Source organism: Pelodiscus sinensis, chromosome 11 (assembly GCF_049634645.1).
Source record: "Pelodiscus sinensis isolate JC-2024 chromosome 11, ASM4963464v1, whole genome shotgun sequence".
NCBI lineage: Eukaryota > Metazoa > Chordata > Testudines > Trionychidae > Pelodiscus > Pelodiscus sinensis.
This window is the reverse complement of record NC_134721.1, coordinates 39437252-39455727: the sequence shown is the minus strand read 5'-3', so window position 1 is coordinate 39455727 and position 18476 is coordinate 39437252. Positions and strand designations below refer to the sequence as shown.

Genomic DNA, 18476 nt, shown 5'->3' with positions numbered 1-18476 from the left:
GCTGTTGGAATGTGTTAATGAACTATTTTGAGCTGAAGCTCAAACTCCCTAAAAAACTGGTTTCTTTCTGTGCTGATAATTTCTCTTTGAAGTTTGTTTTGATGGAATGTCCTGGCATCAGACTTGTTTGGTTAAGGGTATAAAATACTAGGATTGATTGTATTAGCCAGCCTTACTGGGCCCGGCTCTGTTGGGACCACGTTTGGCTCACTTGGCTTTACTGATCAATAAAGCTGTTTGTTTAGCCGCCTAAAACCGAGTGAAGCCTTTGCTTCGAAAGTATATTTTTTTCTTGCAGAAAATGTCAAAAAGTTGCTGAAGTTATGCCATTTGCCCACTAGGAGCTGCTATGGTATTAGGACAGAGCAGCTGCATGTAGGCCCGCCCTAGCTGCAACTGGAAATAGAAGAGACTGCTTTCCTGTAGGCCAGCAAGAACACTGCAATGGAGCCAGGCCAGGAGCCAAGGGATTTAGGAGGACAGACATGGGGTTGCAGAGAAGTCCCAGACTAGGCCTCGCTCATAAAGTCTAGATGGGAAGGACAGATTAGGGCAGGGAATGGACACACAAAGCAGGGCCATATGGGTGAAGGCGGGGGGAGGGGGAGAGAGTGGGAGCATGTAGACATATGGGGATGGCAAAGAAAACTATAAATCTAAATGCAGTAGCACAAGAAAGATTGGAAGATGGGGGAAATGATCAACTCTCACTTTGCGGAGTTCTAATGTCCCTGTATAAGAAAGGTAGCAAAATATCTTATCACTTCCATAAACTAAGGGAAAATACATATATTTTTATTGCAAAAGCAAAATGTAATTCAAGCAGCTCACCCTCCTTCCAAGCAACAGCACATGATCAAATAGTAACATCTTCACCTCAGACCGTCCTCTCTCTCTATGCAACAGGAGAAACAGACATGCCCTGCAGCATGACATTGAAAAGTGGCAAATGTGGGCCACTTAGACCAGGAAAATAGACTTTGCTGAATCTCAGCTCAGTGCGGAGTGTGACCGCCAACTTCCCTGTCGGTTATATTAACAGGGATCTCTCCAGACTGCAGCAGTGGGAGGAGAACCAAAATGGAACAAAATTACAACCCCTAATTCAAGGCACTGTCGATTTAAGGTGTGGAAGGGACATGTTTATTATTTGAATCCCAGGGTCCCAAACCTTTCATTTTGGGTTTGAGAGTCAGACTCAGTGGAAGGTACCTACTTTCTAGTTCTGGACTGATACAGTCAACCTTGCAGGAATTTTGGACCAGATCCTTAAAAAAGTTGCAAGACCAGATATTTTTATGTGATTTCCAGTGTCTTGAGCTAAGAGCTTAGGAGAACTTAAGAATTTACCCAGCACTAAATCGAACCCTGAATGCCAGCTACAAAGATATTTTAAACTGCTTTCTTGGCCCCTCTTGACTCTTAGGGTATGTCTACACAGCAGCATTATTTTGGAATAACGTTGAGCTGAAGGACTTCTTACTCTAACGGATGGTAACCCTCATTTCACAAGGAGTAAGGGAATTCAAATGAAGAGTGTTCTTCCTGCGATTTCCTGCTACGTAGACAGTGCCAAAAGACGAATTAAGCTAATTTGACTTAAGATACAGAATTGCCATAGCTGATGTTGCGTAGCTTAATTCGACTTTAGCCCTGCTATGTAGACGTACCCTTAGAGTTCTTAAATGTTCAGATTTGGGGCCAAACCGTGCTTACCTTACTGACATGGCTCCACTGACTGAACTGAATTACTGACATCAATGAGATGAGCATGACTCAGCATGTAGCAGCATCCACATTGCAACAAGTGTAACTTATCACAATGGAGTCTAATACTAATATAATGTTTAAAATTTAATTCAAAATAAAAAATTTTAATGGAACCTCTTATTGTATCTTTCTTTTATGTTTTATATTTTTCACACTGACTCTTGAAGTAGCAATATACGGTTGTTATTCCAGGAATAGCTTTCAACACATGCTATTTCCTTCTTGTCTCTCAAGATTCTAGTATGTGTTGTATCTATGAAAAGCATCACGTGGTCTCATGGTATACATTCGAGCAGAGGTGGGCAATAATTTATGATGGGGGGGGCCACTCCAAGAATTTGGAAAGGGGTCAAAGGCTGCACTCTTCCATATTAATGGAGGAGGTGCAGAGTCTGGCATGGAGCTTGGCTGCTTGTGGTAAAGGATTGGGGTTCAGGAGAGTGTCTGGGAGGAAGGTTGGGTGAAGGAGGAAATTGTGATCTGGGTTAGGGGACAGGGGTGCCGGGGTTTGGGTTGTGATCTAGGGCAGGGGATTGATGTGCAGGATCTGGAGGGGATATGGATGCAGGAGGGGCTGGAGAGGTTTGGGCTGTGACCTAGGGAAGGAGAGGGTTGTGACTCGGGGCAGGGAACTGGGGAGCAGATGGGGGTGCAGGGATTTGGGTTGTGACCTGGGGCAGAGTATTGGGGTGCAGGATCTGGCAGAGGATCTGGGGGCAGGAAGGGGCAGAGGGTTGGGGTGCCAGAAGCAGGCTCTGGCTGGGAGACTTACTTGCTTGACTCCCAGCCAGCAGCCTTCTCAAGCAGACTCCCTACCTGCCCCACCCCCACACTGTCTGCAGGGGCCATGTGGTTTTTGAACAGCTACGAACCTGGGGGGAAGGTGCTTTGCAAGCTGTCTGTTGACAACGGCCAATGGGATTCTGCTGGGGTGGAAGCCACGTGTGAAGCTTCTCATCCCTCCCACAGGCTCACAACTGCTCAAACAGAGCCCCATAGCAGCCATTTTTCTCAGCATCGTTCGGAGGCCAGGCAGGGAGGTTGCCTGAGGCTCCCTGCTGCATCCGTGGGCCAGATCTAGTGGCTTGGAAGGTAGGATCCAGCCCGTGGGGGGTATTTTGCCCAGGCCTGCACTAGCGTTATAGGTGACTTTTCTATATAAAATAAACAATAATGTGATTCTGAGATTAAACTATCTTCCAACATATAAAGGTGAAACTGAACCCCCCCCCACCCACACAGTTATTGGTGGATTTCTCTCTAGTTTTATAGACCATTAACCCTAAGGTTTTGTTCAATTTTCTTAAATAGAGTCATTAATAAGCATATTGAAATTGTCTTACCCAGAAAGTTCATGGCTCCTTATAACAAGGTAATCTCCAGATGATCCTGCAGGAAGTCTTACAATATCAGGATATTTGGCCTGTTAATTAAAAGGGAAATAAGAAGATAGCTAACCAATAAATGTGCAAACTACACAAACTGGCTTCACAATAGACTTTTTTTGAATTACAATTGATCTTGAGAACTATTAAAGACAAAGACCCCAAAATGATAAATTTATACTTAAATATATTGTGAAGCTCTAACAATGTTTAGATAAATTCAGATGTATGCAAGAGTAAAATGCGTATTAAATGTACAAAACTAAACCTTCATTAACATTTATGTGAGTCAGTCACAACTTTTTGTTGTTAATTTTTTTTTCTAGCACCGTGATTTTCCAAAAGGATGAAAATAGCAGCAAGATGTATTGGTTACACAGATCATTTGTTGATTAAACATGTTTTAATATTTCATCTTTTCTTAATACTTAAATGTGAGAGTCAGCACAACACAATGTAAAGAACAGAGAGTTTCTCTTTTAGAATCATGGTCCAAAACTGGAAGCTATTTTTCTCTTTATTGTTAAAACATTTTAAATTGTGGGGAGGCTTGGTAACTCTCCAGAGTCAGACAGATTTCACATAAAAGAGGAGATTCTTTGTGATATGTGGACCCTCTCTCTATTCCACAGAGGGTTTACATATATGCACCATGCGATTGGAGCCAGAGAGTCTAAAAGCAGCATCCATCAGTCCAGACATGTGCACTGGACCACCTTGTTGTTTCATCCAAGATGATAAAGTTACTAGTTCCTTCTCAACTTAAGTCCAACAGATCTGCAGCAGAGGGGAAGGAGAGTTGGAAATGGAATACACAGCGGGACCACACATCTCAAAGAACCTCCTATTTCAAGTAAATAGCCTCCTTTTCATCAAGTGATGGTCCCTATTACATTCCACTGAGTGATTAACAAGCACTACTTAAACCAGAGGTTAAAAGGATGAGGATGGAGGGGCTGAGTGAAGAACAGCTGCATTGAAGGAGGCACCCACCGCTGAGTTTTGCATCAAGGCCTATTGTGTAGTAATGGCATGTACTGATCTCCATGTGGCTACTCTGTCCCAAAGTGGTACATCAATGGAAGGAGGCCATACTCAAAGCCTGAGCTCTCATAAAATGGGCCCAGACTCCAGGGCCTGAAGGCAGGTCAAGATAATTGATAGAATGTAATGCACCCATAAATCCACTTGCAGTTCCTGTGTGTGGACATTGCTTCGTGTTTAACTTTTTCAGCTATTGTAACAAACAGTTTCAGGGATTTCCTGATTAGTCTCGTCCTCTATAGGTAGAAGGCCAAGGTCTGATGAACATTGAGAGAGTAGAGCTGTCATCCTTCTTCAAAGTGTCAGGTAAGTGAATGGACTGACTAACATGAGACTGGGACCTTTGGCAAAAATTTGGGATTCATGCATGAGGAGACTGTATGGAAAGTCAGGAAAGGAGGGTCTTCCATCATGACCCTAACTTCACCAATCTGTCTCACCAAAGTAACAGTAATAAGGAAGTGATCTTCGTGAAAAGGAGGGCTATGGAACATGATGCCAGTGGTTCAAAGGGCCGTTTCATTAGCATGGATGGAATCAGGTTGAGGTCCCACCGGGGAATGATGGGTAATAGGGGAGGCCTTTCCAAAACCTAGTGATCATCAGGTGTGTAAAGACAGAACATCATTCCACAGAAGGGTGGAGGGCGTTAATTGCCACTAAATGGATCTTGCAAAAGTTGCGGGAGAACCCTGATATCTTCAACAATGGGGTAGTCTAGGATGACAAGATTGATATGTCTAATCTTGCCATTGTGTTGTGTCAGATTGGGGAAGGTGGAGATCGGACCTGAGGGATGGGCAGAAATAAAAGGCGACTGGGAAACCAGAAATGTCTGAGTCACTAGAAGGCAATCGGGATGACTTGCTCTGTCTCATCTCATGGAGTTCTCGTGGTAGGAGTGGGAGAGGAAGGCATGCATAGCTGATCTGGTCCAACCAGAGGAGTTTGAGAGCATTGCCCTGAAAGCAGAGATGAAGACTATCTTCTGGAACAGTATGTGCTGCAGTTGCATTTGTCAGGGGAGATAAAGAGGTTGCTGTCTGACTTCTCCATTGGTCAAAGACGTCATACACCATGGAATTGCCAAGTTCCCACTTGTGGCTAATCACAAACTGCCTGCTCAGCAAGTCGTAGTCACATCCAGATTCCCCAGGAGAGATGCTGCAGATAAGAGGGTATGGTGGGCAATGCCCCAGTTCCAGAAGTTGATGTAACAAACAATGGTGGCATTGTCCAACATAATAAGAACATGTTGGGAATGGATGAATGGGAAAATTTCTTGGTGTGGCTTCCTTATAGCTTGGGATTCCAGAATGTTGATGTGAATTTCAGGGCCATCCTTACCCATATGCAGAATATGCAGCTGAGTAGCAGCCAAAAATGTGAAGCAATAAAGTCCACCCACCCGCCCCTTCCTGTGCCTGTTCCATTGTTTGGAGAGGATCTAGTTAACTTCAAGTGAAAAAAGCCTGACAGACCTATTAGCAGAACACCGAACCTGTGAAAGAGCCATTCAAACAGTAATGAAGCTATTTAACAGGAATTTGCTAACCCCCAGTATAAGCCTGTCAGTTTCTGAATGTATTGTGTTAATCTATGGGACCTTACTTTAAAATTTGTTTTTACAAGTCCAGGCTGTCTGAGGAGAACACCTTGTGTCCCAAAAGGTCCATCAGCTTGCTGTTATGTGATGTGTGGCATTGCTGTCTGGATTGTTCCTATGCCCACTGGGCCACAAATGAATTTGGGGGAGCATGTGAGAAAAGAAATTCAGACCCCTTAGTGGGTACACAGCAGTGCCTTTCTGCCCCTTGGATGCAGTCAGACACATGGCCACTGTATGCCAAACTATTCCAGTTGACTCGAGATTAGCATAGCTGATTGGCAGAGCATCTCTACCTAGCACTGATGAGTGCAGGATATCCAGGAGCCTATTCTGAGTCCAGAGTCCACCCTCAGATGCAGGTGGGGAAGGACTGACAGATCCTGCATCTAAATGCCATGTGGGCTTCTCCCACACAGCCGAGACAGCACTGATGTCTGTCACTGACTGAGAAAGAAGGTGGGCAGAGGCACAGATTTTAAAGCCTGGGATCTTTGGCATAGTTCAGTTCCCACACATGGTACAGGGAATAAAGGAGGGAATGTTTCCAAGGAGACAAACAAACAAAAATAATAATGAACATACTGTAAAACTAACGATATACAATTATATTCTTTTCAAGGTGCATCTCACCCAAGGGGATACCAGTATTTCCAACCCAAACGATGCCGCAGTGGAAAGGAACTGGAGACAAGGTTGGTTATTAACTACTTATACCAAACACTCTCGCATTTTGTATTTAGCTGCAACACTACCTTTCTCAAAACAGTGTAGAGTAGCTTAAAAGCTGATCTCTTTCACCAACAGAAGTTGGTCCAACAAAAGAGAGTACCTCTTCCACTTGTAGCTCTGATATCCCAAGACCAATATGGCAACAACAACATTGCTAACAACTTTCTGGACCAGTAAAGGAGCTATGTAGCTTTGTTCCACTCACCAGTTTGTCATAATCTTTTTGCTTTGTCACATCCTACTGTCTCCTCTCTCTCTGTTCCTCCCTTGATACAATCCTTCCCCTGCTCGAGATGCTGCACCTTTTCCTTACTTGTACATCTTTCCATGCACCTTCCTCTTTCTCATCACAGTCTACAGCCACAACTGAAAGCAGTAGAGTTGCTCGAGCTGTTGCACTCTCAATATAAACTAGAGGAGCTGGACAAGCTTTGGTACTATTCCTCACTTTGGTCCATCAGGTCCCAGATTTGTTAACTTGCTAAGCATGCTGGACAGCCTGCCTTGTTTCCTCTCCAGCAGTTGTTGAGCATAGCACGGGTGAGGGGGATATATTTATGGGAAGTCCTTTCCTTGTGTTTTTTATTTTATTTTATAAGATAGGCACCCAGACCACAGGTATGTCATGACAGAATAAAGCCCTGTATTCACACCTTACACAGTACTGTAATTACAAAGCATACTTTATACTAAAGTTAGGTACCATTTGAAAACACAATTTGCAGGTCAATTTTGTCCTGATGAAATATGATTATTGTATGTGCAATTACACAATTCCCCTGTATGGTGGTGTTAATACATGTTCCAAATCCCACAAGCCTGCCCAAACAAAAGTTGGCAAAGAGTTCTGTCCTAAGTAAAAGAATGTATGCTCTGCTTAATTTGCATTTAAGCAGTGAACAGAGTGCTAAGGCAGGAAGGAAAGCCACAAAGAGCCACATAGACTCTTTGGCTCCTGGTTCTCAGCTGGAAATGTTTTTCAAGAGGGGGACACAATCTATAAAAAGGAGGGATAAACACCACAAGGCGCTGCTCTCTGCCCCTGCCCATCATATTCACTGTGTCTGAATAGACAAAGGAAACAGGAATTGGACTCTGAGGGAAGATTCCTGACCTGAGAGTTTGGCCAGTTATCTGCTGGCGCATGTACTTAAAAGCTTCACTTGAATGCAATAAAATTTGTTAAATTGGCTTATATTCAATTCTGACTTATACACCTCATTAGCTGTACTCACTTAAAATCTCTTTCTCTTTGTAGTTAAGAAAATTATCTTCTTGCTTTAGCTAATCAAGTGTGTTTACAGTGAAATTTCAGAATCATTACTTGTGATAATAAACTTGCATCTTATTCCTTTCAAGGACTAACATATTTAAAGCATTTGTACTATCTTTGAGAGAATTGCGTATTACAAAATATACATTTCTTGGAGAAAATCTGGGACCACTTTTTCAGAGAATTATCCATGACTCCAAAATCTCTCTCATCATTGGTAACAGCTAATTTATATGCCATCATTTTATTTGGGATTATAAGAACATAAGAATAGCCATACTGGGTCAGACCAAAGGTCCATATAGCCCATTATCCCGTCTGCCGACAGTGGCCAGCACCAGGTGCCCCAGAGAGGGTGAACTGAAGACAATGATCAAGAGATTTGTCTCCTGCCATCCCTCTCCAGCCTCTGACAAACAGAGGCCAAGGACACCATTTTATCCCCTGGCTAATAGCCTTTTATGGACCTAACCTCCATGAAATTATCTAGCTTCTCTTTAAATTCTATTATAGTCCTAGCCTTCACAGCCTCCTCTGGCAAGGAGTTCCACAGGTTGACTACACGCTGTGTGAAGAAGAACTTTCTTTTATTAGTTTTAAACCTGCTACCCATTAATTTCATTTGGTTATGATTTCCAATATGTACTACTTCACATTTATCAACATTGAATTTCATCTACCATTTTGCTGCCCAGTCACCCAGTTTTGTGGGATCATTTTGAAGCTCTTTGAAGCTCTTGAGTTTGCAGTGGACTTAACTATCTTGAGCAGTTTTGTATCATCGACAAATTTTGCTACCTCACTGATTACCCCTTTCTCCAGATCATTTAAAGTTGAATAAGATTGGTCCAGTACAGACCCCTGAGACACACCACTTGTTTCTCTTCTCCATTCCATTTATTCCTATCCTTTGTTTCCTACCTTTTTAACAAGTTATCAGTCCATGAGAGGCCCTTCCTTCTTATCCCAGATGGATTACTTTGCTTAAGAGCCTTTGGTGAGGAACATTGTCAAAGGCTTTCTGGAAATCTAAGTACACTCTATCCACTGGTCATCACAGACATGCTCTGTTAGTGTGTATGTGTGTGTTCATCTGATTCTAGGGTGAGAAAAATTTGGCCCTGGGGAACCTAGGTCCTGCAAGATAGCTCCATTGGGAGGAAACTAGCAGAAGGCAGAAGTAGAGCTCCATATGAGAACATAAATGACACAAGCAGCACACTGATAGAATTATCAACACCCTACTTCAGAAGAGTAACCCTAATAAAAGAGAATGCCCCAAAGTAACAGGCAAATCTGGTAACAAAACCACATTAAGTCTTGAATCTTTATTGATTTATCTTCTCCAAAAGAAGCTGACATATATGTGAAATAGTCCCTAAGTTACATTATGTACTTTGCTGAAGTAAGTCTAAATGAAAAACTTAAGGGACAAAAAGTAGTCAAGGTTGCAAAACCATACAGCAGCCATGATTTTTAAATACAGATTTTTTTTTTTACACTCAGTGGAGGTAAAAGCCAGGTGAGTTTTTGATGTTCCCTAATGATAAAAACTGACTGTTGAAGTTATACTCAATAAGTTTTACGTAGTCATACATAATTACAAATCAAAATGATCTTTGTCATGGGGTTACTGTGTAAAGTTCTCTCTTATGCAGCTGCCAATTCCCCAATATTGTCCCATAAATTAGGAAATGTGTATTTGATCAGAAAGGCCAAATATATTTAGGATAAAATGCTGACTGGAGACCTGGATATTCTGATTAGGGCCATGTATAACTCTGAGGGAACCCAACAAGACGAGAAGTTACTGGAGATTATGTTGCAGAATTACGAAAGAACAGATGTAACCGCACTAGAGGCAGTCTGACTAAAAATATGTAATGATAAAAAAAACAAAATCCTGAAGGTCATTACTTGTGTTTTAAAATATTTTTTCCAGAGTTGAGGAGAGTAAAGAATCGTATGGGGACCATTCCATCATAACCTCAGAGGTAGCCCCATATAATAAACCACTGGCATGAAAAGAAAAACCACCAGTGCTGAACACACAGTGTTCCCTTCCCTGGGAAGGGATTGTTTCATTGTAAGATTCAGACACAATCTGTGACCAAAGCTGTATTTGTTTAAAATTCAATCACAATGCATTGCTCTTTCTTCTCTTTTTAAAAGTAAAATTATATTTCATAAAATACACTGCAATCTGTCATATTAAAACTACTCCTATGAAAATATTAGCAATTACTCTCCATAAAAGAGGAAAGTCAGAAGCTACCATTCACATTTCAATGTTTATGTACTTCTAGCATCTACCTGGGAAATAGAGATATTTTACTTCCCTGCTCTCAAAATGTGAGCAAAATTTTAAAATAATAAAAGCCACCTGATTTAGTTTAGTATTCAGAGAAAAAAGATATGGTTAAACACATCCACATGTTCATGCTTGCTTAACTTTAGGTATCTGAGTAATCCCTACATGAAATCACGTGTATAAATGTTTTCAGGGTCAGGGCCTTAAATAGGTATCAGGTCAACATTGTTTAAGCATCTAAAAGTCACATTTAATATATTTCAAAATTACCATAATACTAAACATAATTTACCAAGATTTAAATATTAAAATGACACCTATCCATGCTCTAGGCACTCTAACCAATCAATAACAATACAATTAAATCACAGCAGCATTAAATAATCAGTTCAACAGGAACTGAAGCCACCGGCCACCTACAAAAATTCCTTTTCAGTCTTTCTACATACAGGAAGCATACCTTCAACCTTCTCCAAAGCCACTTTCACATGTCTTTTTAGCATGTCAGGAGGTTCACCAGAATTGAACTATTTTGGACCAAAATAGGACTGGGTCCCAGTGCCCGTACAGATTGATAGAGAACATGGGCCACATTTGCATTTGGAATTGGTCAAATGCTATTGTTTGAGAACAATTCCTCACTGCTGGGCGCACAGGTTATCACTGGATTGACCCTCAGCACCTGGTCCTCTTCAGTCTCTTCATCAACTTGTACTTTGGACAAATGTCTCAGACACTTCGCCAAAGAATCAATGCCCACAAAACAGATATCAGACAGTATCACAAAGAAAAAACAGTTTCTTGCCATTTCAACCAGAAAGGGCACTGTATCAACGACTTGATTACCTGCATCCTGCTTCAAAGACATTTTAACACCAGACTTGAAAGAGAAACTTCTGAACTGTCATTCATGCTTAAATTTCACACTTTACGCCTGAGTCTCAACAAAGATGCTAATTACCTTACCCATTACAAAGATAGCTTCCCCAATTATCACCTCTAATATCATTAGCTCACAGGCATTAACCTCCCCCCCTCATCCCTCCTCTGTTCTGAAATTTGATTTGTCCTTTTTATATGTGTTCACTTGTTTTGATTGTATCCCTTTGGTATATATGGTCATGCCAATTTTCTTCCACAATTTGATCTGAGGAAGTGGATCTGGCCCATGAAAGCTCATCACCTAATAAACCATCTTGTTAGTCTTTCAAGTGCTACATAGTCCTGTTTTTTGTTTCAGCTACACCAGACTAACACGGCTACATCTCTATTACTATTCATCAACTTGTGTCTGTAGTGTATCCGGGACAAGTATTTCTGGTCTTTTCTCTTCTGAGAACTATCCACAGTGTCCCAAGGTTTGGTTGTAGGGTCCCCATCCAGAATTCCATCCAGTTCTTTATAAAAGCGGCATGTTTTGAGTGCAGCACCAGACTGGCTGTTTGCCTCCTTTGCCTTGCAGTAGGCCTGCTGGAGTTCTTTGATCTTGGCTCTGAATTGTAGGGTATCTCGCTCATAGCTGTTGGCACACAGGGCTGCAGAAATGTGACAGTATGTGTCCCAATTCTTACAAGTCACTTGCAGCTCCAATTATACTGAATCTTCACCCCTCCCATTGATTGGATCCAAAAGCTCCACATTGCTCCAAGCGGGGGAGTGTTTGGATCGAGAGCCACCGCCCCTGTTTCCTTGAAAAGATTCCATAAGGACCACCACATAATGTGCCACAGACACAGGAAACAGATTTAAATTTCCTGGGATTTGCAGGTGAGAGGGGAGCATCTCTTTATCTGTAAACATTATGTGGCTGAAGGGTAGCCGAGTTCAAGGTGATGTCCAGAGTGGCTAAATAGGGCATTGTGGAATATAATACATGCTGGAGTCCAATAAATGCAACAAAAATACTACCTAGGATGTACTGCAAGAATGTCAACATCTTAGAGACAAAAGACCCTTGCAGAGCTGGAATTTTTGTGCTGTGAAAACCTGAATGTTGCAGCATTTGTCACACCGTAATGTGGGCCCTCAGAGGTTTTTGTTGTCCAAAGGCAGTTTTTCTTGATAAAATGTGCCACTGTAGACAAGGCTTGAGAGCAGCTGCACACTGAACCAGTTTCAGTCGCTGAGTGGTTTTAAGATGTAGACAAATATATAGTGTATTGCATTAGTTTAATTTTGAAGAAACAAAAGTAATTAATCTTAATTTTTTTATGTTAAGCTCTCAGATATGTGAAATAATATTAGTGTAAATGTAGGTGTCACAGTGTAAAAAGTTCTATAAGTTGCACATACATACAACAATTGATTTCTGGGGAAGTTTGTTCTATTTCTTTTTCCATAAACCATCTGTTAGTTCAGTCAATACTGCTCAGGAAAAGAGACCTAATTTCTCATAATGTATCTGACCTCTCCTTTATTTCAAATATATTTTGAATATTTGAAAACTTTTTTCATTTGTGGACCCCTAAACACTTTTGGATGCAGGTGCAGTGCCTGTTTAAAATTCCACTTGTGGCCTATGCACCCCAACATAGTAGTCAGCCTGAAAAATGATTGGAGTATATATGTTCCATATGCACAGCAAAGCATTTGATGCAGCTTGAGAAAAGACTTTAAACAGAGCACTTATCTGGTAGAGAAACTTCCAGGTTTTGATCTTTAGGTGGGGGTATTCACATACTTTGGATTGATCAGAAAAACATAATGTCTTTTCTGGGACCTAGAACTTCTTACAGTCACCTTTTCATGGATCCCTTCAGCATAATCTTTGGACCTCAGTGGTCAGTAGACAAGAGGGTGAGAACAATGGTTTTAAAATATTTGGCATCATACTATTTTTAAAAAAAATATTATTTAATTTTTCAACTGTCACAAGTTACAGTACAGTAAACTTCCGATAATCCAGCACCTTTAGGACCCAGGGGGTTCCTGATTATCAGCTATGCCGGAGTGCTGGAAGGGGGGCTATGAGAGGTCTGGGGTGGGGGTGGGGGTCAGTGGGGAACTGCGCAGTGTGGAAGAGAGCAGCCCTGCGGGACCAACCCGGCAGCACCCCAGCTGCTCTGCCCCCGGCTTCCCCAGGTCAGCCGCTGGTCAGTTTCAGCAGTGGCTGACTTGGGGAAGCCGGGGGAGAGCAGCTGGAGTCCTGCCAGGTTTTTCCCACAGCGCCGCCCAGGTGAGGGTCGGCGCTGCGGGACAAACCCGGCAGCACCTCAGCTGCTCTGCCCTCGGCTTCCCCAAGTCAGCCGCTGCTGAAACTGACCAGCAGCTGACTTGGGGAAGCCAGGGCAGAACAGCTCCAATTATCCGGCTGGCCGGAGCACTTCTGGGTTCCCAGTTGGTGCCGGACTATCAGGAGTGCCGGACCACTGGATGCCGGACAATTGGAGTTTTACCGTGTTTAAATAGGCTGATAAACAAAGGGCATTGCACAATTTTAAATCAATTCTTCTAGAAACATGAAATTGTGTTGTCTTGCTCGAGGTTGTTCTGACATATCACAGAAGACATTTATTACTCTATAAATCATTTTTTAGCCTTTAAAGATAGCTGTCAGTAAAAAAAGTACAAATCAAGAACAAGTGTTTATATGTTCCCAAGACACCAAAGATAAACCAGGCATTAGCCAAAAACGACACTAACCAAGATAAATGTATCAACAGCATGCACCTTTGGTTTCTGACAGAGCAATCCAAGAATGAGTCATGACTGGCTCATCAAAGGATGATCAGTGCTTCTCAGCATGCCCTTTTGACCTCTTAAATCTATTTTTCTCAATTTAATTCTGAGAAACAATCGTGTTCAGTTTGTTTCAAGGGTCTAGTAGAAATCTGCTACAGAAAATGTTGTAAGAGGCGATGGGAACTTGCACAGACATGGTGACACAAAGGCCATGACACAACTCAGGTATGGCCTGGCCACAGTGGTGTTATGAGTGATTGACATTGGGACCAGATCCAATTGTTGCTGCTGCTGACATCATCACAACCTGCCATGAACATTTTGGAATTCCTAAACTGAGGCATGTGTTGAATCTATGTTTTAACTCTATCAAACAAGTGATGGTTAAACAGAGGGTGCAAACTGCAAGGTAGACTTCAATTTTTCTTTTTGTACAAAGCTCTGTAGGAGTTACAATCTGTCACACATGTACAGTGTTGCCCCTTTATATACAGTTTAGTGTTTTATAATAGAAATCCTGGTGCACAGTTAACTTAAATAGTGTGAATGCTGCTTGGATTAAACTCAAAGAAATTTGGCTACAGAAGCTCTGTACCACAAACTACAGTTTAAGGTTTCCAGACTAAAGGAACTCCTGAATCAGCAAAACAAAAGAATATATGAGAAAATTTGTATAGACTGGAATTTTTTTACACTGGAAAATATTGGATTAGATTTAAACCTCAAGGCTTTTTAAATTAAAATCGTCTGAAACAAGAATATAAAGAATGAAGCATGGATGTTATAGTTTAAATGTAATTAACATAGTCAGCAATTTTATATATAGTTGATTTGCTTAGTAAATGACACATGGAAAATATTACACAAGAACAGGGAACATTTAAACAACATAGAGGTTTTGCTATGAAAGATATGACTGATACACTGTTCCTTAATTAATGGTGGTACAAAGAAAGGCACACACTAAAACTCAGGTTGACATAGCTACGTCACACAAAGGTGTGATGAATAGCAGTAGTGCTGGCCAGCACCTGGTGACTAAAGGGTTAAACTCAGGTAACTAGCGGGGATGTTGGCAGAAAGCCAATGGGAAAGACTACTGTAATTTGAATTCTATATAGATATCTGGCTGCTCTTCTTTTGTGTGAGTTCTTAGTTAAGGCCTGGAGGAAGCAATATTCAATACTCAGGACTATCATGCCTCCAAGGAATTTGGGGCATGGAAGTGGACTGGACCGTGAAGGGATCTTGAGTAAATAAGGGAAAATGTATATTTAGTCTCAATCAGGGTATTTTTCTTTCTTTTGGTTGTTTGGTTAAACGTCTCGTTGTGAATTCCATGTGCCTTTCCTCCCCTACTCACCGTATTTAAGCTATAGCCCAAAGAGATTATTTCTTTGTGTTTTGATATGTTCTTTTCTTAGGCTACGTCTAGACTACAAATGAAGTACTTTGAAACTGCAGATGAAGCCGGGATTTAAATATCCCGTGCTTCATTTGCATAATCATGTAATGGTGCTCTGTTGAAAAAGCACTATTTCGAAATTGAAACCGCAGTTTAGACACGGTTCTTTTGAAAATGGGGTGCTTTTTTGAAAGATCCTGTAAACCTCAAAAAGGTGCAGGATCTTTTGATAAAGCACCCCGTTTTCGAAAGAATCGCGTCTAGATTGCAGTTTCAATTTCGAAATAGTGCTTTTTCAAAAGAGCTCCATTATGTGATTATTTTTCTTTTCTTTATTTATTTAAATATTTTTACCCCACCTTTCTATTTAAAATATTCAAGGGGGCTTACAAGAACCAAAAAAAAAAAATACAAATATATATAAAAATATAAAATATGAGAATTTAAAATATGAGACCTCAGAGGGACATAACCAGCTAAAAACATATAGAGAGGAGGAACACACACATACAAACTCAAACATTAATAAAAGCACAGATAAAAAGGGTGGCTTTAGCCTGACCCCGAAACAACGCTAGCGTTGGCGCCATGCGAATATCCCGAGGAAGAGAATTCCACAGCCTGGGAGCAAAAGCTGAGAATGCCCTGTTCTGTGTAGATGTTAATCTTATCTCCACAAGTGGGGGAACACGAAGCAAAGCCTCCCCAGCTGACCTCAATCCCCGGGCAGGTTCATATGGAAGAAGACGGTTCTTCAGATACTCTGGACCCAACTCATTTAAGGCTTTATAGGTCATAACTAAAACCCTACATTGTGCCTGGAAACATACTGGAAGCCAGTGCAGCTGCCGAAGCACTGGCATAATGTGCTCCATATAACTAGTGTTAGTTAAAACTTGAGAAGCCGCATTCTGGACCAGTTGAAGTTTCCAAAGGCTCTTTAGAGGCAGCCCCACATAAAGTGCATTACAGTAATCCAGTCGGGATGTAACAAGAGCATGGATCACTGTGGCCAAGTCATAGTTGTTCAGTAAGGGTCGCAGCTGACGAATCAAACGAAGTTGCCCAAAGGCTCTCCTGGCCACCGAAGAAATCTGATTTTCAAATGTTAAAAAAGGAGTCCAGAAGGACTCCCAAGCTGTGTACTTGTTCTTTCAGGGGGAGAGTAACCCCATCTAGAACAGGTGCCATGCCACATTCCCGAACAGATGGCCTCCTGATCCACAGGACCTCAGTTTTATCTAGGTTCAACTTCAGCTTATTTGACTTCATCCAAACCATCACTGCCTCCAGACACCGATTTAGATCAGTCACTGCCACACCTGGTTCTAATGTCACAGGGAAATAGAGTTGGGTGTCATCTGCATATTGATGGCACCATCTTCCGAAACTCCTTACGACTTCTCCCAGAGGCTTCATGTAAATATTAAACAGCATAGGGGACAAGATGGAACCTTGTGGGACCCCATCGCATAATCACCATGGGATCGAATAGCAACCCCCCAGCTCCACCTTCTGAAAGCGTCCTGACAGGTAGGACCATTGTAAAACAGTGCCTCCAATACCCAACTCCGCCAGGTGTCCCAGAAGGATATTGTGGTCAATGGTATCAAAAGCTGCCGAGAGGTCTAGGAGAATCAACAGGGATGCACTCCCCTTGTCTATCTCCCGGCGTAAATCGTCTACCAAGGTGACCAAGGCTGTTTCAGTTCCAAAACCAGGCCTAAAGCCAGACTGAAATGGATCTAAGTATTCTGTTTCTTCCAAGAAAGCTTGGAGTTGCAGCGCCACTGCCCACTCTAAAACCTTGCCCAAGAAGGGAATATTAGCAATTGGGCGATAGTTATTTAAGTCATGTGGGTCCAGAGAGGTCTTCTTGAGTAACGGTTTTATCACTGCCTCTTTCAAGGCAGCAGGAACCATACCAGATCTAAAAGACACATTAATAATCCGTTGGACCCAGCCAGTTATCTCTTCCCGGCTAGACTTAATAAGCCATGAAGGGCAGGGGTCAAGTGAGCATGTGGTCGGTCGCACTCTTCCAAGCACCTTGTCCACATTCTCAGTCTGCGATAGCTGAAACTGATCCAGAGAAAAAAGACTGGGTGGTGCACTCAACACATTCTGTGCCCCACTTATACAGCAACCAGAGTCTAAATTCAACTGGATGCAGGTGATCTTATTTGCAAAATGCTTTGCAAACAGATTGCAGCGGGGGACCAAAGGTTCCTCTATTTCGTCATGAGTGCCAGACTGCAACAGGCCCCGCACTACTCAAAACAATTCTGCTGGACGGCATTGTGCGGACGCGATACGGGTGGAGAAGTAGCTTTTCTTCACTGTCAGCACCGCCACAGAGTGAGCTCGCAGTTCAGCTCTAACCCGCAGTCGATCAGACTCAGCTCTAGTTCTCCTCCAGCGGCATTTTAGCCGTCGCACAACTGTTTTGCTGCCATCAGCTCCCCAGAAAACTAGGGAGCAAACTTGGCTCAACTGGTCCAAAGAGGGTGCTTTGGAGCAATCGTATCAACTGCCCGATCTACCTCGGTGTTCTATGTATCAACTAGGGTATCTACAGGACCATTTGCCATAATGGCTGAACAATCCCTCAGGGACCTCAGAAAACCCTCCGAATCCATCAGTCTCCGAGAGCAGATCATCTTAATTGGTCCTCCACCTCTGTGGAGGGGAAGGTCAGCAGATAGTCTAAACCTGACCAGGTAGTGATCAGTCCATGACAAAGGGAGTGTAGCCACATCCCTTATCCCAAGAACTCTATCACCTTTAGTCCAAAAAACAAAATTGAGTGTGTGACCTGCAACATGTGTTGGGTCAGTTATTTCTTGGGATAATCCTAGGGTGGTCATGGTATCCATAAAATCTCGGGCTGGACCAAACAGAACAGCCTCGGCGTGGATATTAAAGTCCCCCAAGACCAAAAGCCTCGGCGTCCTCAATGCCACGTCTGAGACCACGTTGGCTAGCTCGGGCAGAGCATCTGCCGTAGAGCGAGGTGGGTGGTACACAAGCAGCATACCCTACCTATCCCGGCCACCCAACGTCAAGTACAGACACTTGAATTTGACACTTTGTTGGACCACAACCTTAGCCAGTGAGATAGTATCTCGATAGACAATTGCCACCCCACCTCCCCGACCATTAAGCCGTGGCTGATGCTGTACTAAGAACCCAGCCGGGCATAATTGGGAAAGGTCGATGCCTCTCTCCACTCTCAGCCAGGTCTCAGTGATACAAGCCAGGTCAGCCCC

General features: G+C 42.4%; 1 protein-coding gene across 3 annotated transcripts in view; it reads right to left on the bottom strand.

Annotated features, from left to right (window-relative positions):
- The window catches only part of CENPP (centromere protein P), a 296833-nt gene that overhangs the window by 4188 nt on the left and 274169 nt on the right, over positions 1-18476 (bottom strand). For all 3 annotated transcript variants that reach the window (XM_075939714.1, XM_006127564.4, XM_075939713.1), the window contains exon 7: positions 3114-3193. In XM_075939714.1, coding sequence (XP_075795829.1) covers positions 3114-3193 — 80 coding nt within the window. The remainder of the gene's footprint in view (positions 1-3113; positions 3194-18476) is intronic.